Source organism: Diorhabda carinulata, chromosome 4, assembly GCF_026250575.1.
Source record: "Diorhabda carinulata isolate Delta chromosome 4, icDioCari1.1, whole genome shotgun sequence".
NCBI lineage: Eukaryota > Metazoa > Arthropoda > Insecta > Coleoptera > Chrysomelidae > Diorhabda > Diorhabda carinulata.
The window spans coordinates 24,365,799-24,387,202 of record NC_079463.1 but is presented as its reverse complement, the minus strand read 5'-3'; the positions used below and the strand labels follow the sequence as shown (position 1 = coordinate 24,387,202).

General features: G+C 34.5%; 1 protein-coding gene across 2 annotated transcripts in view; it reads right to left on the bottom strand.

Annotated features, from left to right (window-relative positions):
• Positions 1–21,404, bottom strand: part of LOC130893122 (uncharacterized) — a 31,625-nt gene that overhangs the window by 1,279 nt on the left and 8,942 nt on the right. For both annotated transcript variants that reach the window (XM_057798929.1, XM_057798930.1), the window contains exons 4-16: positions 21,021–21,278; positions 19,371–19,690; positions 17,062–17,116; positions 16,832–17,005; positions 15,621–15,828; positions 15,080–15,167; positions 13,781–13,989; positions 11,800–12,190; positions 8,472–8,574; positions 6,735–6,894; positions 3,536–3,727; positions 1,198–1,412; positions 383–601 (exon numbers count right to left, since the gene is read on the bottom strand). In XM_057798929.1, coding sequence (XP_057654912.1) covers positions 383–601; positions 1,198–1,412; positions 3,536–3,727; positions 6,735–6,894; positions 8,472–8,574; positions 11,800–12,190; positions 13,781–13,989; positions 15,080–15,167; positions 15,621–15,828; positions 16,832–17,005; positions 17,062–17,116; positions 19,371–19,690; positions 21,021–21,278 — 2,592 coding nt within the window. The remainder of the gene's footprint in view (positions 1–382; positions 602–1,197; positions 1,413–3,535; positions 3,728–6,734; positions 6,895–8,471; positions 8,575–11,799; positions 12,191–13,780; positions 13,990–15,079; positions 15,168–15,620; positions 15,829–16,831; positions 17,006–17,061; positions 17,117–19,370; positions 19,691–21,020; positions 21,279–21,404) is intronic.

Below are 21,404 nucleotides of genomic sequence, written 5' to 3'. Positions count from 1 at the left end.
TTCAAATTGAAAACATCATGCTTGTGAGATGCCTATGGTTTCCACAATCTCTCGTATTTTCAATCAACAATAGATTTTTTAAATTATTTTGAATTAGGCTTCAACTGGCCGTCGGAGATGTTCAGTATCAATAATTCAATAAATCACTGAAATTGATTGTGTAGGGGTTATATTTGTTTTTCGAAAAGATACTACTTAAAGAGCAGAGAAAATTAAGCAAAAAGTAATCTGCTGTCAATGTTTATCAAAATTCAACTCAAATGATGCTGCTTGTTCATATTTAAAAGGAGAGAGGTGATAGTAGCCTGTAGATAGGATTAATGTAGCTAAGAGGCGAGAAATCTAAAAATAAAATTAATATTAAGACAAATTTTATACATACCGGTTTAATATCACAGAAGAGTACGCCATATTGATTTATTGATTCTTGATATTGAAGAGGTTCGTATACATCATAAGGGTCTTTACCTACCATATAATCTTTCGCAGTATAGGCCCGTTTTCTGGGTAGAAGCTTCAAAAATTCCTGTTTTTTCTTTTCGACGATCGCCCTTTTTTCAGGAGACTTCGATTTATCTATTAACTTCGTGTAACCCAACAACTGGAAAAATAGTGGATTGTTAGTTTTGTAATCCACAAAACACTCAATACTGTTGGTACATGACCAACATGGAGCTCCAGACAACTATTGCTAAGAGTGTGATGGAGAAGAAAGATACGATCGAGCATCTGCTCTTCTGGGAGACTACCCAAGAGATTGTCTTGAAGAAATAACAGAATTAGACGTTCTAAAAGAAAGCAACTTCCTTCTGGGTTGGTTAAGGTGCAATTTAGAACGTCAAATGAGGTCACGTGGTACAATTTTGACTAGAGCGTCATTTTAAATTTATTGCAGTGTCAAAACTAAACTGTTTAACTTTTAAAATCTGGTATTATAGCAAAAACCTTAACCCATATTATCAGTTGTTTACTAGTTTTAGAACTAATAAAAATAATTCTATTAGAAAGGAACGTTTTAATATTATTTTCTGAAACTGTGGTTACGGTAGATTAAATTCAATTAATCTCTAAAGCGGATCAAATATGCTTCCATTTATATGGGATGAAGCGTTGCTAGCTGATGGTGGTATTAATAATAATATTTATTAATAAAATCATTCACCATATGTTTTTATCACATCTAATATTTTTACTTACGCATCGGAAAGGTATTCCCTTTTTCAACAAATCTTGACAAAACAACATTTGGTGTGGAAATGATCCTATAATTTCTCCAACTGTATTGGCATGCACGAAACCGTTTAACCAGTCGCTAGATGATAACGTTAATATTGTACCTCCTGTAGAATTTGAGACTTTGGAATTTTCATTTAAATATTCCCTATGACAGTATTGCGTCAATGTAACTAAACCTGAAATTCAATACACAAAGAAAGTTCATTACTGTGATTTATGGTGTGTGGAGGTAAAGAGGACCGTCTTGAACGGGAGAAAAGTGTCCATTTGTAAACAGTGAATAATAGTTCGAAGACTCACCAAAATAGCGCTAGTGTAGCAAGTGGAAATGATATGAATCTAGCAAGTATAAACAGAATGGAGTGTGCTGGGTTGAAAATGTTGATTGTTGAAGTTGAGAAATATACAGTATTTGAAATCTCAACTATTTATATATAAGATAGCTCGACTCGGAGTTCTAATGCAAATTTCAGCATTATGATGGCTCCCAGGATAAACACATAGACTCAAAAATTGATTGAAAGCAGTCTTCAAGCCTCGTATTTCAGTTACGACAGATTTTTGGCGTGCTGAAATTCTTTTGTTAAGTAGGTGACCTTTGAAGGTACAAAGGGTGATCCCCGTGCAAATGGACATATATAAACTATAAAAATATCAGCCACAATAAAAGCAATCGCTTCGATCGAAGTTTGGTGTAGGAATTTAAATTTTGATACTAGAAGGAACTTTAATTCAGAGAAAAAAGGTTTTTTGGAAATTTTCAAATATCATTTTTGTCTGACTCAAAAACTGAAAATTTTAATCGAGAAGTTTTTTATCTTCTACAGTATAGATACTATTAATTGCTTAAAAGCGGTTGAATAATTAATATATAAATTAAAATGAATGGATAAATGTTTTGGATCAAGAAAAGTGATGACAATCATACAGTTTCTTGCTAATTAATATTTGTTAGGTCTATCAATCTGAGCTCTTAAGCAAATGATAAACAAAGCGAACCATTAGAAACTAATAAATATTCAGAAAATTATTTACAAAAAACTCACTCCACTTTTTTCTTGGTTTATAAGTTGCTTCTATTTGTATAAAAAACTGTTCATTTAAAATTTAGAAGTGTTTTTAAATGCTAACGGAATTTCATAGCGAGAAAGTCTTTTTTAAAAAATTCTACAAGGTTTTTTATTGAATATATTCAAATATTTATGGAATTGTGTTACCAATGTGAAATTTTATTTAAAAAAATCTTGTGAAGCAACAGAAAATGGTAACATAAATTTTCCTAAGTAGTTAAAACGTTAAAAACCCAACCAATAAGTAATAATAATACTTTAAATATTAGATGATGCTATCCGTAGAAAATATAACTGAACTTAAGTCAGTCCTATTCTTCAAAGTATAATTTGACAGCTGTCATACATAACAGGTTACCGTAAATCCATACAAAAACGTGTATAGTGATTTGATATTAACACTGGGAAAATTGTGTTCAATGAAAAGTTATACAGTTAGACAAAAATTAAAAGTGAAAGATTTGATATGTCTCAACATATGTCTTTTTTTCAACCAACAGTATAAAAGTTTTTTTTTTATTTTTTATAAGGTATAGATGTTATTGGTTATTACCATTCATATAATTTGACAGCTGTCATACATAACAGGTTACCATAAATCCATACAAAAACGTGTATAGTGATTTGATATTAACACTGGGAAAATTGTGTTCAATGAAAAGTTATACAGTTAGACAAAAATTAAAAATTAAAGATTTGATATGTCTCAACATATCTCTTTTTTTCAACCAACAGTATAATAATTTTTTTCATTTCTTATAATTTGTAGATGTTATTGTTTATTACCATTCATATAATTGTTAAATGCATTTTTTCAATAGTTACGATATGCAAATAACAATTTAATTTACTATCCTACTCTGATAATTATTTCTACTCGCTACTGAAGCGCCATCTTAATGTGCTCCCTTTCAGCCTCGACCTTACATCCAGATCTGGAATCCAAGTTACATGTTAACGTTAAAAAACGCGCTAAGTACACTCTCTATCTCATTGGTGGCGTGGAAACGTGTGCATATTAATACTGTTACAGCTTTTTGAATCGAAATAACTCAGAAACGGTGGATAATAGGAAAAAAGTATTTACATATTTTTTATAGATGCATCAATGATCTACAATTTTTGTTTGAGGTATTTTTATGATAAAACTCAAGGTTTCCTTTGACCTTTAACCTTTTGTGATAGGTACATTTGATATTAATTTCTACGGATTGCAAATATTTACTTACCATTAGCAAGTGTAGCTTCCTCATTTGCGGTAACAAAAGATAACCAATTCGTTAACCAAGTACCGTCCGTTGAGATTTTGTTCTTTTTTGTTGAATATCTGTATTCGGTAAGTAAATCCCACACGAACGTATTTTTATCATACGAACTGGTCATTAAAAGTCTATCACCTTCGATTGGTATCCAAGATAATACTAAAAATAATAGAATACGGTTAAAATAATTCATATTAGATTAAATATTTAAGAAGTGGAGCAACCGGAAGAGCTCAATCGTTTGCTTTTATTTATTATTTAGACAATATATATTTGAAAATGTAAAATACGGATCTTTCTCTTAGTTTTTGTTTAATTTCTAATAATTGTGAATACGGTGTGGTTTTTAAACGAAGATGATACCAGAAGTACCTGGCCCAATAAAGAAACCACAAAAAATATATTTGTGTGTTTCAACGTCTTCTCCTTTTAGCTCCATACACTTTTCTCAGCAATGTTCAATAAGTTCGATATCGTTTTTAACACAGAGTAATTTTTTCAAGGCAGGGGAGAGAAAATAATCCCAGGAGGCTAAATCTGGCGAATAAGGTGCATGGAGTAGCAATTCAAACTTAAATTCATTAATTGTGGCCATTGCCAATAACGGATGAGGAAGCTTATGCATTGTCTCGATAAAACAAAACTTGCTTCCTAACCAAATACGACCGTTTTTGCTTGAATTCTTCGCTCAAACGTTGCATAATACACGCTGTTGATATCTTCTTCTTTTTCAAAATAGTCAATGAAAATTAACCCACACGCATCCTAAAAAACCGAAGCGATGACCTTGCCTGCAGATGGAATGGTCTTTGGAGCTGGTTCTCCCTTTTCAGTCCATTGTTTTGATTGTTCTTTAGTTTTGGGTATGAAGTGATGGACCTACTTTTCATCCATTGTTATAAAACGACTTTAACTCTGTGAAATATTGCCAAAAACTCGATGGAAACATCTTCACGACGTTGTTTTTGTTCCATAGCTCGTGCACTTTCAGTGGACAATCATTCAGTACCACTTTGTGGATTTTATTCATCATTTCTGGAATCGTCACCTCATTTGGTCAACCAGTCGATGCTGGTCTTCGCAGGTGAAACGGCCTCATTTAAACTCTGCTACCTAATAGTTTACTGTTGATAACGAAGGAGCAGCCTGATTCAGAGTAGAATCTACTTCATCTTTTTTATTAGTTGGGCTAATACCTCACAAATAAAAGTATTGTATAAGTATAGTTCAACCATAACCAAACGACAACAATGCACAGAATTATTAAAGTGAGACCTGAAAAAGTCCGTTTGATGGTACTAAAAACTTGCTAATTGGTATAGACCGTGAAACCGGTTCTGTTCTAATATGTTATCGGAGTTAAACGATTGGCGAGTGCGCAGAAATTTTTTTGAGGTTTAGGTTACTTTCTTTTATCTAAACAATCTCTAAGTAGTCCTTTTGGTTTGTTTACGGCAATATAAAGATTTCAAGATTACGAAGGTCTTAGAAGGAGGATTTTAATATTCACCACGAGAGTCTATCGACCGTATGTTAGTCAATACTTTGATCGAGAATACGGAGGTTGTACCAAAGCTAAAGCATCGGGAGAAGGTGCTAGGCTAAATCCAACAGTGTGTAGTGGTTTCCTCACTCCTACGTTGTTTAATGTTCGTTTGACAACTGCAAGAGATGGTTCAGCACGTCCGTAAATGGTACAGGGCATGGAAGTTGACGATGAAGAATAGAATGAAAGGCCAAGGGTTTCGGATGCGATTGTTCAGAAGATCAACAGTGAGCTGCTCAAAAATGGGAGGGTCAATGTCCATGAACTACGTATTTCTGAAGCTTCCCATAGTACAAAAGGCAGACATTTAACAGCAACGGTTGGGTTATTGCAAAGTGAGTGTTCGTTGAATCCCCGGAATACTGACTAACGGACACAAGGAGCAACGCCTTGACTATGCTCGGAAGATTCTTTAACAATGTGAAGGGATAGGCAACTAGGAGAAGTTTTTGGACTATCTCATCATAGCACATGAAACGTGGGTATTTCTTCACACCCCTGAAACAAAACAACATTTTCGTCTAGTCCACCGCCACCAACGAAATCAAACAAACACAGACGACAGGAAAGATTATGGCGAGTGTATCCTAAGGGATTTCATGCAAACTCGGACGACGATAGAATCAGATAAATGTAAAACATTGACCAAACTTCGGTGAGCAACGCTCAACTCCACGTTGCTCATCATCCGGACTAAGCCAGTGGCGATATTCACCTCTTACTCAACCCTTAGGGAGAAACGTTTCAAGATCGACGATCAAGTCCGAGTAGATGTCACACGCTTCCTCAACGAATTAGCTGGAGACTCCTTCGACTTAGGAATATAAAAGCTGAAGCACCGTCTTCAAAAGTGTATAAAAATAGACAGCAGGGTAAGCTATTCAACCATATATAGATTAATAACAAAAACAGTGTTTTCCTTTAGTAAAAAATATGGGAACCGTACTTTTGGTACAATCCTCATTCATCGGGACAGTGACAAGTGAATTCAAAAAGAGCTGAACGGTGCATTTGAAATAAATTAGATAAGCGTGTACATAAATTAAATATTAGTGAATAGTTAAGCGTGTGAGTGTTAGTGAATAGTTAGTATATAAATAAATAAATTACTTAAGAGAGATAGACTATTATAAATTTATCCAACCTTTTTTTTTAATTAAAAACTGTTCAAATAAATAAGAAAAAAATTACAATGAGGTTTACAGTGTAAGGAAAAGTGAACGATTAGAGACTTAGATGGATTAATGATCTAGCGTTAGCCCAGAGAGTGAAAAAAAGATGCTGGCAAAAATAAAACCAAATGTAAGCACATTGTTGAGGCACACCCTGGGCCGTATGCCATTTGAGGTTAGGAATTTTGAACACACGTATTTGATAACTTGAATGTTTTAATACTTTACAAATGAGACTACTCACTAACAAACTAAATATCTCAACAATGTCCCACCTTCGGTAACTGAAGATTTTTTTATCAAAACGCGCGTGTTATCGTTTATTGGTGTATTGGTAGTGTAAATAGTGTATGGAGGGTGATCAAGTTAAGTGGTAGTTTAATTGTGAAATAAATAAAATTTTATTACCGTAAAAGTGTGAAGATTGGCCCTTAAGATATCTGCTTACCTGATATAAAATGTGTGTGCGCTTTAAGTATTTTGTAAGGTAATAATACGTCTATCGAATTTTGATCTTTGAATTTAATCAAGTTAGAAGTAACGTTGAGGTTATATAAACCGACATTACCGTCCGAATAACCGACGGCTATACTTGTACAACCGGAAACCTGAAAAATATGGTTAGGTTAGGTGAAAGAATCACTAGATATTGTGTTTAGAAAGTAAGGTGTCTAACTAAAGGCGTAGGGACATAAATTTTAGGTAGCTTAGTAAGTAAGGTTGGCGTTGACTGAGAAGGTTGTTAGAAGTTTAGTTTCAAGTATGGAAAATAAATAAAAAAAATAATTGCTAAGATGTCATTGTTAAAATTATTGCCCTTCCTAGTACGTAATTTCGACTGGCGTTGCGGGTTAATGACTCAAAATAAAACTGTCCTAAGAGTTTTCTTATAATGCCAACGTTTCGATCTTTTATTTGAACTTTCCGCAACACCATTCGAAATTACATGCTAGGAAGGGCAATGACATCTTCTACTGGGTTTTTCAAAAATATCGACAACACACATGGCACAGTCTTGCTAAAGACTTCCTAAATCCAACTATAACCTCAATTTTGCCCCATCACCCTCGGTTTGTGAGGGACATCCCCTTCTTATTTTTCACATATTTTTTACAAATTTCAACTTACAGCCGTTGAACATTTGGAAGCAGGTAATAAAATTTTTAGCAAATATGTATGTACTGTTGCAGAAATCCATTGGAGAATGGGTTGTGTGTATGGGTAAAACTTCATGAGTGATGGTGTTGTGTGTGAATGGTATCGAAAGTTTAAAGATGGCCGTAATTGTGCATGATGAAGATGGTCAAGGACGAAAAACTGTCGTTTCAGATGACCTGGTTGAACGAGTTGATAGAATGGTTAAAGAAAACCGCAGATTCACCATTACCGCTTTGTCTACGAAATTTCCAGAAGTTTCAAGGTCTGCTTTGTACTCTATTGTTACTGAACGGTTAGGCTACATTGGCGTCAACTTTCTTTGAAGAGGTTATTGAAAAGCTTGTCTACAGATATGACATTTGTCTCCATCTCTTCAGTGATTATGTCGAAAAGTAACCATAAGCGTACTAATATTTTGGTAATAAAATTATTGTTTTGTCTCTTATTTATAACCTATCGCAGGTTGAAAAGAAACCGGCCCTTGTAAAAGTGTTTAGTAAGACGATTCATATTTTACGGTTGTGAAACATTGTATTCCAATAAAAGAACAAGTAGTGCATTGCAAACTGCAAATATGGAAAGAATGGTTCGACAAATTACCAAATAGGACATCTGGAGATTAGGTCACTAATGGAATCCATTGAGCACAGATAGTTAAGTTAGTGACGTCCTTTAGAAAGATGGAAGATTCGAGACCAATGAAGAGAGTATGGAAAGCAAAATTATGTAAAAAGAAAAAAAGGACTTGAAACAGCATGGGACAAAGTAATTGGTACTATACTTGAAAGAAAAGAGGGACAACATGGAGAGGAGTAAAAATAACAGCACTTGGTAAAAAAGAATGGAAAAAGTTATACATATAAGAGTTATTTCTACCTTTATTACATAAAATTTACAACATTGAAATAAAAGAAATCATTGCGGTGTTTTTTATTTTTCAGAGTAAAATAATTTGAAAAATATGACAATTTATTATATATCCTCAAATGAAGAGAAATTGATTAAGCATCAATAAAAAAATACTTACTCTGCTCCAGGATATTTTTGTAGCAAAAATTGTTCTTTTCATTTCGCTCTCTTTTGCTATTAACTGTAACTTGATTACCGGACTCAATTTATAAAACAAACCCCTGAAAAAAATTGAATTTAACGTCTTTTGAATTTGAAACTAATTTGCAGTAGCAACTATCAAATATTCTAATAAATAATAAAAAAATCATAATTCATTATATTCATAGAGCACCTTGAAACTATAAAATTCTTTCAGGTGCAATGAAATCCTAAATGCAGATGTTGCTTAATCAAGCCAGACGAATACTTGACCCCTTAGGTCAAACAGCAAAAGAATTTTCAATAAACGAGAAATCTCCGAACGGCTCGGAGATTTCACCGAAACAATAATTAATTTTGTAGTTTTCCTACACTGGCAACCCCGTTTCAAACAGCTTGTCAGTTGTCATTTTTCAAAATAGCGGAACACAGTGGTACGTAAGGTTTTTTCATATCAAAATTGTCGGTTCGGTTTTTATGTGTGTGATTTTACTGTCGTCCGATAAATCGGACGTCATGCACATTGGGCTCTAAGGTGTGATTTGTGAGGATGAGACTGCGGAAAACCTTATGTTGAAAACACCTATTGAACAAGGTGGTCAGGCTACAGATGAGGACAGTAATAAGTCTGATGAGGACAGTGACAAGTCTGATGAGGAGCATAAGGCTAACGTCAACCACTTGGGACGCTAATTGCTACAAAGTAGATGTAAACTACAATGTTTTCAAGCAAATAAAGATAATAATCTGCCATAAACATCTTTAGGGCTCTAATCAAATACCGGAACTTTGTGATCATTTTCATTGAGTTAAAAGTGATGATGAAGATTATGGACCCCTTTTTTCTGTAAAAGCGCGGAATCATCCACCTAAAAAGTCACAAACCAAGAAGAAAAGGACGACTTTGTAGAAAAAAGTTTTCATCCACAAAGTACAACACACAACCAACGTCTGAAGAAATTCAGAATTGTAAAAACCCCCTAAAATATATCAGGATCTTTTATCACAAATATTTAGTAGAAGAAATTATAGACCTAACAAACCCCTATGTGGGACAGAAAAATAAGTCATTGACGGTTATATAAGAAGAGATTTATGTGATTTTGGGTGCTATGTTACCGAATAAAAGACTGTATATATAAAACATTACGATCTAGATGAGCATTATAATGTCGACAAAAGCATGATTCCGTACTATGGAAAGCCCATAAAATTTGGCTTCGTGTGACAGTACTGGTTACATGGTGGCTTTTAGTTTGTACACGGGAAAAAGCTCTGACGAAAAAGACTTCAGATTAGGTGGAGATGTAGTTCTCACCCTCATTGAGTTCGGGAAGTTGCCAGCTCAAAGTTGTAATTGATGAAACATCTGCGACAGTTAGGCTACTATGCGACTGGTACGATAAGGGCTAACCGTTTTGAGAACGGCTCGCTAAAAGATGTCAACCAGTTAAAAAAGGAATAACGGGTCTACAGCGATTACAGGATGTCTGACGACGTATTTTTATGTCGCTGGAACGATAATAATCTCTCGGTAACAACCAACTTTGAAAATTGGGACTTGACATCTACAACACGATGGTCTAATAAAAAAAGTTTGTAGTAGCAATTCCCAACCTTTATTGATTGCCAGCTACAACTAGCATACAGACGGGGTAGATAAGTGTGATCAAGCTGTTACGAATCTTTGTACAAGAATGCGTGGTGGCCAATATTTGCCTACTTTTTAGATGTTTCGTTGGTGAACAGTGAGTTACTCGCGAGTAAAAATGGATGTAATGAAGAGACAGACTCTTTATTCGCATTTTGATGATATGTAGCTCGAAGTTTGCTTGTCACATATGGAATTGCACCACACCAAGGGCAAAAGCCTACCAAACCCTTATCCACCATACGGTATGGCATCAAACAGCATTGGATTGAATCCATTAGCACAAAATGTCACTGTCCAAATCAATGTGAAGGAAAAACCAAGTTCCAGTGCCTGAAATGCGATGTAAGTTTATGAATGTTTTCGTAGTGGGAATTTGGCAAAATTGAAAGTAGGGATTTTGAGGATATAACCCTCCTATTGCTTTTTCAGGATTATGTAAGTTGGAGTGCTGACCTTGAAATATAAAAAAATCCGAGTAATTAATCAGTAAAATCTGCGCTGAATGCGATTTTTTTACTTTGATTGCAAAAACTGATGTAGCACTATGTTGAATAGTGGTCGACAAAATCGTGGTCATCAAGGATTTCAATTAATTTTTAGCTATATAGAGAAGTGCGTCTCAGGAAGAAATAAAAAAAAATCGGCTTCGGATCACCGCGGTTTCGTAAATTTTGAATTAAATTTTTTTATTATTGTCTCTTAACGATTCCTTTTTCACTCGGGCCAACGGCTCATTCTTTTTCACTTACGGTATAGAATAACTCTCTTACCATTTTGACATTTTGAGAATTATTGTCAGTAGCTGCCTTCCTACTTCTAGGAAGGAATCGATTTATTTGTTACAGTGGTTACCCTGCAGTTATTACAGTGGAGACAGCGGTTACATCCCAGTTATTATACTTATATAGCTTCACCAGCTGTTACAGTGATTACCCCCTTGATCATTATAGTATCAATTTTTGTTTGCCGGCTTCTATAAATGATCTTAATATTTTGAGAGGTTATAGTTGTCTCTGCGACTCATTGGCGTTTACTGGTGAGCATAAACGGTAGTTCTAATTCTTATTAGGCAAGGCGCAAATTGGGACGCATATGACACGTGGTAGATAGCGTGACATGCTACACGAGGTGATCCGCATAGTGAGACACGCGTTTTCAAATAGGAAACGGTGGGATTTGGATTTGATTGGCAGTTCGCGACTAACCGGCATCAAAAATGTCTCACATTTTTGATAATCAAAAAAAAACAATTGTTTTTATTGAACTTGAAGTTATGAATCAGAATCGGATGATGCTGAGGAGGAAAAGTTGTTTTATTCCTTGATGAGGAAGAAATTTAAATCACCTAACAGATTTATTCTATCGAAAAGAAAAAACAGTAAACAATTTACAACTAAAATGAGTGATAATGATTTCAGAATGAATCGAAAGACTTGCTAGTAACCGACACTTGTAGCACAGCAAACTGTATATGAGCTACAGCGGGACACATCTGTGAGCTCACGCGTCAGGTCGCGTTGCGTTGTCAATTAGCGTCAATGTATTCAATTTTTTAGATTACAAAGCTATGTGCTGTGCTGCGTCGCCTCACTCGTGCTATACGTGTCCCAATTTGCGCTTTACCTTAAGTTGAGTAATAATTAACACTTACTTTTCGTCTTCTTTCAAAAACGGTATAGAATAAATGTTTACTGGCATAATCGAACTGGCAACAGCCAATAGTCCCATTCTAGATCCTTTGTCGGAATTTTCGGGATTAAAACAACCAGTTGGACACCATTCCATATGCCATATCGGACCATTATCGAAAATTATACCTAATTCAAAAATAGGTGTTTGAAAATCTACACGATTTTTTAATATTCCGAAATTCCAGAACTGAATCAAAGTTCGTTCAGAGTAATTATGATCTACCCGGTAAGTACCGTTGAAATCTTGACCAATGGCAACGGCTAATATTTGGAATTCGTTTAATGAAGTGTACGGAGTTGGTAACCAAGAGAGACTCCGGACAGGTCCTCCGCAGAATATAGTCACGTTTGCTGAAACATATATAACAAATAATAACAACTAAAGAGACTTGGAGGATGTCTTTTAGATATTAGATAAAAGACTAAACAAAACAATTTTTACTAAAACTTATTACAAAATATTTCACTACCCAAAAAGTTATAATTATGGTGTGGAGTGCTCTTCTATCTCTTTCTGATACATAAATGCTTAAATCGTTTGTGTCATTATAAGTTTGTTAATTTGTTGAAAGCTTCGTCGGAGCAATAGTCTAGTCAACAAGCTCAAAAACGTGAAAAAAAGAGATAAAGGTCTTTAAAATATAAGCGGATTTGTAATGATCCGTAGAAAAATGTTTTTTAAGGATTTTGGTGCAAATAAAAATTGCAAAATAAAAAGAAAAAAATGGTATTTAGTTTTTCGTTGATAACTCGAAAAATATCAATTTCTTGAAAAAGGAAAAACTATTAACTAAGATTATGCGAACATATTGTAAAGTTTGAACGAAGAAATCAAGCATTTTTCTAGAATTTCAACAATCATCTTGCATTAAATATCTAGGAATGCAGCTAGATGCCAAATTAGACTGTAGAAAACACATTAAAAAGAAACTCAACCGAAAAGACCTCGAAAAGAAAGAATTGTATTGATTGCTAGGCAAAAAATAAAAAATGTCGTTAGAAAATAAAATCTTAATGTACAAGACAGTCATCATTCCAATCTGGACTTACACAAAGAGCGCAATCTAAGATATTCTGCGAGCAATGGTTGATGCTCTCCTGGTATGTTTCAAACCATAAGATGCATGAAGATCTTCTAATTGCAACATTACAAGAAACCATAAAACAGTGAATCTAAATGCATTACCAAAAGCTGGAGTCACACGATAATCCCATATTCCACCCATTGATGCCAGGAAGAGACGACCGAAGACTAAAGAGAAACTGGCCAACAGACCTAAAATGAGGTGTGGAAGAGATCCTCTCACTTTTTTTCAACATTTTCTAATTCCTAATGGAATTCAGATGAACAATGAAATTTAGAATCAGTACACTCCAGTCTATTAGACGCCAACTCAGTGGCTTGATATAGCTGAAGATGATGCAAGTAATATTGACGAAATCCTTAAAGATTAGTATTTATTTTGCAATCCGAACATGACAGTCTGTTATGGTTATTGACCCCGAAGGAAATAAAAATCCAATATGAGCCAAGTTGAACCGACACGAGGACAAAATTGCGCTCATAATATTGTTAAACATTTGAAAGCTAGTTTAGGAATTGATGTATACAAACAATCTGTACAATTAAACAAAGCGTGATTTGTTTTATACTAATCTCAGATAAACATAAAATATATATAGATAATTATTAATCATATAAAATAGTTGTATATAGATATATACAGTGATATATAAAATTATATATAATTGTATATAGACGTATTCTAGATACAAATTGTATTTATTGTAATTATAAACCCAGTGATCCAGGAGATGTCATTCATTTTCACCCTGCATTTCCGATTACGGTGAGTTATTTGTAATGATTAACTATGTACCTATAGGAAAGTTTGGAATAATTAAACATAACCGAATGAAATTGTGAAATAAATATCTTACCGTCTCCCATTTCCGTTTCGAATAATTCAAAATTTTTGAATTTATATTCACTATAATATACATTTTCGAATCCATTAACGATTTTTTTTGCAACGTCACATGATACATCCGACGGTGGCAAATATTGTTCGATTTGTTCATCAATCAAGTGCATTCCTTTGGAATATAAATTTTCAAATAAATTTTTAGATCTGAAGTGCTTCTGACAACTACAATCAAATACAATTAAATCGATGAGTGGAAAAAAGATACAACTCCAAAAAAATGGCGTTTTAAACAAAGATAGCCAAAATAAACTTTAAGAGACTGCACAGCGACCCCAATGACATCAAAGCGTGGTCAAAAATATATGTGAAGGTTTTCTTGTTAAAAAAATGATATAGTTTATTAAAATAACAATAATTCATTATTATTTGTATGTTTCTTTTAAATAAGCATTATAAACTATAGTCGCTATCACCCGTTGTGAATTCAGTTGAATAGATAATAATTAGTCATATTATTAACTTCGAAAGACATATAAAACTAATATGAAATAAGTTGAACCGACGCAAGGACAAGGTTGATAGAAACAATATTGTTAAACATCACAATGTCAGATCTTGTCTTCAAAATAAGCAAGTAGTAAGTACTAAATTAATGCAAACAGTCATGTGAGTAATCTTAGTAATAAAATTATTTTAGTTATGTCGTTTCTTTCGCTGCGAGTAATAGAAGGTTGGATCACCTTTTATTCGTTGAGCAGTTATAATCTGAGTACAAAATACTCTGAGTGTCTCAGTTCACTTGAATGAAAATGAAAAGCAGCTATTGTTACATAAAAAAGAAGAAAGGGAATCCTAACATAACCTAACCTCAAGTTACGGTACAAAGAAAACATAAAGAAAGAAAATCGAAACTTGAGTTAGGTTAGAATTCCCTATCTTCGTTTTTTTTGTAACATTTCATTTCTTTTTTATTCTCGATCGATAAAAATAAAAATTTTTGAGTAGTTTTCGGAGGTAAATAGTGTAATTTAAAGTTTTTGGATTTGTTATTGTGCAAAAAAATGTGTTGAAATTTTTGTTTTTTCCTTTGATCTCATTCTTATCTCAAATGCGCTGAAAAAATGAACAAAATAAGATAAAACTTACTGAAAAGATATAAAAATAATTTCTCGATTTTTTATGATGAAAAATTTTTGTTTATTTAAAATTAGATTTTACCATGCTTTGATGACTTGTGAAGCATGAAGGCTGAAAATGATAATTTCTTATCTATTCTCTTTGGGTATAAATTTATAAAATTTGAAATACTCACAATTCAAACGTAAATTCGAAGGCGTGCGAATATAAAGTAAGTTTTTTGCTATTTTTCCTGCTAGTTTCAAGAATGAACAACGGCTTGTCTAAAAAAATTTCAAACGTTAGTATATAGGCCCGTATTATAAAAACATCGATAATATAGACTGCAATTGAGGTAATCAGTACACCAAGGCCCGGACTGAGTTCATATGGGGCCCTCAGCTAAAACCATTAAAGGAATCCTCTACCATAAAGGGAATTTGTGAGTATCAAAATGGCTTTCCACGCTATTTGGGACTTCAAAGAAGAAGAATTTTTGCTTTGGTTGAATTTATTAGAATAACAAATTCACTTTATTTGTAGGGCTCCATCAGAGAGTGCGGAATGCAGTGCGTCACGATTATTGCGGAACGTAGTGAGCCAATCAGCATCTTGACGCATGCGTCACTTAATTCTGCATAGAACGCGTGACCAGGATGTGAGCGTAATGAAAATGTCAAACGTCACATTGTTGATTTTGTATTTTGATGTACGGTGTACTATTTGTGTATACTTACAATTATTCTGATCTTTTCTCCCTTTAAAACTCGTTCTTGTATTGCTGCTCAGAAGATTTTCGGTTTCGATGTCCTCTTCATCGCTACTTTTATTATTTTGCTCGTAATCAATGTCTGATTTGACTTTCCGATCATGGACTAATTTCAAATGTTCAATTATCGCGTCTTCCGTTGAACAAATACAATAACATTTGTCGCAAGCGTAGTACTGAAACAAATATTAAAAATCTTCACTAATAAATTCCGAAATCACTTTAGTTTTCCAAATAATTGATTTGTATAATATGGAGATATTTGCTACCTTCTGGAAATACCGACACAACTCGAAAAAAATCCGTTTTTCATTCTTTGATCGATAACATCACACCAGACAACATTCGGCGCGTAGAATAACTCATTTTGGAGTGATCGTGGGATGAATGTTGGAAAACTTTCGGTTGAACTAGGCATTAGTATTGTTAGTGTAGAGCCTATCATCCACGAAAAGTTTCAATATCGCAAAATAACGGCGCGATGGGTTCCCATATTGTTGAACTTGCGGTTGGAAATTTGCCGCCGCTAGCTGAAGTAATACGAGGTGCATGAGGACGATTTCACTACAGACGAAACATGGGTACATTAATATACTTCCGAAATCAAGAGGAATAAGGAAGAATGGGTGCTAGTCAAACCAAAGATAACTAGGAGAGCCGTACGTAAACAATGTTCTATAAATACTGCATACCGCTCTTTTCTTCTGAAAGCACACGTGACACCTGCTTATCGTTCTAAACGGAAGAGCATTACAGCGCGAAGTACGATTCTTCTTCAGGGTAACGCGCAACCGTCGTTACGTGCGTCTAACGCTCCATAGATTATCAGAACTGGAGTGGGAGATACTAAAACATCCTCTATAAAGTCCGGATTTAATACCCTTCGACCACCACTTGATTGGCCCACTGAAAGAAGTATTCAACATCATCGACGAGGTAGAGGAGTTTGTGTGCACATGACTGTCCGAGGAATTCTTCGATAACGGCATCATAAAGCTTCGGAAGAGGGAGCAAAAATGTGTGACTTCAAAATACATCTCAAAAATTAGTCGATGTTTTTTATTAAAAGATTTTTGAATGCAAAATAGGTACCTGACAGATATTGAAAAAAAGTTGTGTGGTTATATTTGAATTTTGGAAAATTCTTTTCAACTGGGATCGAAGTTTGATAAAACTTACATCATCTGATTTCAAAGGACATGTAGTCATGTGATCCAACAAGAGTGGTACTGTTTCTGATTTAAATTCGCATCCGGTTACTTTACAAGTTAACGATTTATTTTGTTCCAATTCGTTACTTAGAAATGCTACCAACTTTTTGTTATCATCGAAATCCATTTGTTTAACGTAGAACTACAAAAAAAAGAATTATTTGATTTTAATCGAGTGGATAGTTGTTATTAACTTACTCGGAAGTGTTCTAATTTTTCTCCTTTTGAAAATTGATCCAGTAAAGTCAATGCCCTAAAATAGTTTTTCATAATAATAATTTTCGACAGAAATGAAACATTTCGAAATCAATTAGAACAAACAGACGAAATAAAAAATAGTTCGTGGAGGTATACCACGCGCATGTGCTTGGTATCTATCGACTCTCTCTCCTACTTTCTACCTTTGTGTATCTTTCTCTCTCTCTCTCTCTCTCTCTCTCTCTCTCTCTCTCTCTCTCTCTCTCTCTCTCTCTCTCTCTCTCTCTCTCTCTCTCTCTCTCTCTCTGTTGCGTTGGAATATTGGTCACTATTCATTGCTAACGCTTGCGCTGGCCTGTAACAGGTATATACGCGCATGCGTTCGAGTGCCACGCTTCACTCTCGATCTGTCTCTTTCTATACCCCCTCCCCAGGAGAGTGAAACGTTTAACGCAACAATTCTTTTAAACCCCCTCCATGGTAGCGTTAAACCTTTAACGCAACCTTGTTGTTCTTTTGTATTATCAAAAAACAAGAATTGAACAGAAGTGTAGGGTCGTTAACACCAAAGAATTTGGAAACACCAAACAGATTTGCGGAATACACCCTTTACACCACCGCTACTCCACCACCAGACTCAAAATAAGCTGAAACCTAATAACTTGACTAACCTGTTTTATCATAAATTTTCCCACCAGTAACCTTCTCCCGCGAAAATTAATTCCGGCGGGCAAAAACTCCTTGGCGGAAATCTTTGGAAATGAATGTGAAGATTCCCGCCAATAAGGTTTTTCCCAGTGGAATTTTCGTGGGAGAAGGTTTATTGATGGGAAAATTTAGTATAAAACAGGTAAGTCAAGTCATTACATTTTAGTTTACATTCAGTCCCTGAAGACAATAACTTGGTTATCGAAACGCTCATAAAAGACAGTGTAATTGTGAGTGTTGGTGTAAATAGTGTGTTCAGTAGGAATATCGTCCAACGGTTTCAGAAATTCCAACTTAATTAAAGTTTCTATTAATCGAATGCCAGTTGTCGATTGAAACAAATTATGTAGTTGAATGTGGCACAATGAACTTTTAGTTTTAATTGAATTCAATAAAATCAAATTCGTTTTATTAATTTGAAGATCAACCCTCTAAATGGTGATCATGCCTGAGTTTCTTTGCATTTTTTGTCCACTAAGAAGTTTTTTAACAAAAAGTCAAAAAGTTTAAGTATTACGAAAAATGTCCGGGTAAAAGGTGCCTTGGTAGCTGATTCCAAAGACTTGAACTTCTCCAAAGAAGGGAGTTCCGAATTTCTGAGTATCTGCAGTCGAACTCGGTGTTCATAAGCCACGATTGCGTGGAGCTAACAAATACTGCTCTAGGTGGACAGCTCGGAAGAGCATCTACAAAACAGAGTCAGGTAAACGACCTTTCTTCTATGCTCTAAGCTGTCCAAGTTTTAGGTCAACTCTGGATCGCCTATAACGTCGATTCTTTATTGAGTCCAGCATCTTCAGGGTATGCTTAGGAGCCGAGCTCCAAATGTACGAGCAATATTTCAAAGATAGACGAATCTGGACCTTGTAGAAGAATAGAGTTTGAAGCTTTTTGATTTTAAAGAGAGCACCTACTTTTTGTGAAGCTGCCTTGGCTAAATCGGCCACGTGACTACCTCAACTCCTAACAAGCGAATTTGCGGTGATGGTGATATTTTATGTCCAGACAGGACCAAATCCTGAACTGCAATTTGATTTTAAAAAATTGTTAAGCGTTTTTCATCCCGCACGCCCCGCCAACGGTCATAATGTTTTGTTGTTCAAGTTCAAGCTTTATGCAGACGCTACGCGGGCAGAAGTAAGCGTACATGCGCAGTATACAATTGCGAAGTTCTCGCACTACCCACTCCGCCATTATTAACATTCTCGCGTCAGTCGGCGTTGTGCTACAGCCACGTAAACATGTCCGCCATTGTTGATGCTCCCGCCAAGTAGCAGAATTGTTAACAAAACCGCAGATTCACCGTTACTGCTTTGTTTATGGAATTTCCAGAGGTTTCAAGTTCTGTTCATTGGCGGCATTTTCTTTGAAGATGATATTGAAAAGCATGTCCACAGATATGATAAATGTCTCAATATCTTCGGTGATTATGTACCAATCTTTTGGTAAAGTTGAAAAGTGTCTAAGAAAACATTTCAATCGTCTTTTGTGAATAAAGTATTTAGAAAAAAAATTAAAAGTGTCTCGAAGAGTATTTCTATACGAGGTGTAAAAATTTTCATGAAAAACCGTTGAAATTGCGTTGTTTTCGATTCACTTACTTTTTGGCAGCTCTCCTCTTACTAAGAGGAGCATCGAGATCTACGTGAAAGTAATCGGAATCGGATTTGTTGGGCGTATCCTCGTTGTCCGATTTGTGTTGTTGTTTCATGTGCGTTGGCATACTAGATGGAAGACATTTTTTGCCGCAAATCTCGCATGGGATCTGAGCCTCACTTAAAGTCAAACCACATTGTCGTTGATGAGATAAAAATCCTAATACAGACTTTTTTTTCAATTTACATTTTTCACATTTCAATGGTTTTTTAGCTTTATATAGACCCATTAAAATATAGGTAACCAAAGATTCATTTTTTAAATCCTGAAAAATACGATTAATTATATAAATTGTAGTAAGTGGAAATTAAATTTTTAACAGTAATTTTTCCATTATTGTAAATATCTAATCCTAAAAATAAATATTGAGGGACTAATTTTAGGATCTCAAATCCTTTTTCTTAGTTGTTAAGTGCGGTAATCATATACGATATGCAAAAAATTGTTACAATTTGTAGACAAAAATTATAAAAATAGAAGGTACTTTCCAGTAAACATGCTATTAAATTATTACGGAATGCGGGAAAAGATTATTTCAATTGGCAAGTGATTGTGCATTTTTTGCTTTGTGAAATATAGAGCCGTGCAACGACCTTTATGAAATTGGAAAACCGTGCTTACGAAATATGAATAAAGGAAGAGAGAGAATTTTAAATCTTTCAAAGAAGACCCTGCAGTGAGCCCAGCTATTTAGTCCGAGTAAATATCAAACATCTCTCTTTTGTAGTTTCAAGATCCGCTCAAATTGAGTCGCATCACACGTACCAGAAGGGAAGGGCATATCGGAGACGCGACTCAATAAGGGCATAATAAACTATTAAAGAGATAGATAAGTTCAGTTCTTTAAAAACTGTATGTAAACTATATGTAACTTTTCGATTTCAAGGAATATAAAATAAAAGTAAGTAATTTGATACGTTAATGGAACTTCGAATGTCCAAGGGACACATGGAATCGTTTAACTATGACGTTGGTTCCTAATAGGAGCGATCAGTGTACAACAAGTACAATAATAACTCGAAATTAGATAGGTAAATCTATGATTCTTCACAGTCACATTAATATAAGACAAAAATTAAGTAATCCGAGACGATAAGTTAATGGAGGGTAAAATACGGGACACTTTGTATCATTTAACTAGATGATTAACAGATCCTAATGGTTCCCGATGCAAGTGGGTCGTCTAAAAACTGTAGAGGCAGACTCAATAAGCAGGCCAAGATTCGAAGGAGACATAGAAATTGCTCTGTTTGCTTCCACAGATTCTGAGACTCCGCAGCTAGATAAACAGTCGATCAATGAACCACGACTAAACAAACTGTGTAAACTGTTTACAAACCGCTAAATACTAAAATTCTATTGTAGTCAAAAACTATAAATAATTACATTTATGGTCGTTAAACTCACATCAATATAAAATAAAATTAAGTAATTTGATACGTTAAAGGAACTTCAAACGTCTAAGGGACACTTGGAATCGCTTAATTATGACGTTGGTTCCCAATAGGAGCGATCCGTGTACAATAAATCTTAACGAATACAATAATAAGAGGCAAGCTACAGTAATGAAAATGTAATATAAAAATAATATTTACCAGCGGTGGATCACCGACTCTCCATGCCAAGTTATTGTGTTGTAATTTATGGTTTTTCCATTTTTCTCTCGTTACTAAATTGTTACAAACGGCACAAGTAACGTTGCCATTACATACAATTCCATCGCATTCTTCTTTATGCAAAATAAAATCAGTTGTTTTCGTATAACTCGCCTTACATTTGAAGCAAATCAAACTTTTGTTTTTGGTAAGCAGAGGATTCAATATCTTCTTTAATAGCGCAATATCATCTAAATACTAAGAAGTCATTATTATAATATTGAAATATGATTTAAAACAAAGTTTAATCATTATTTGGACATTTTATAACTCGATAAACTAGATTCGAACTGGATGGAACGCGTTTGATTCCAGAAGCACAAG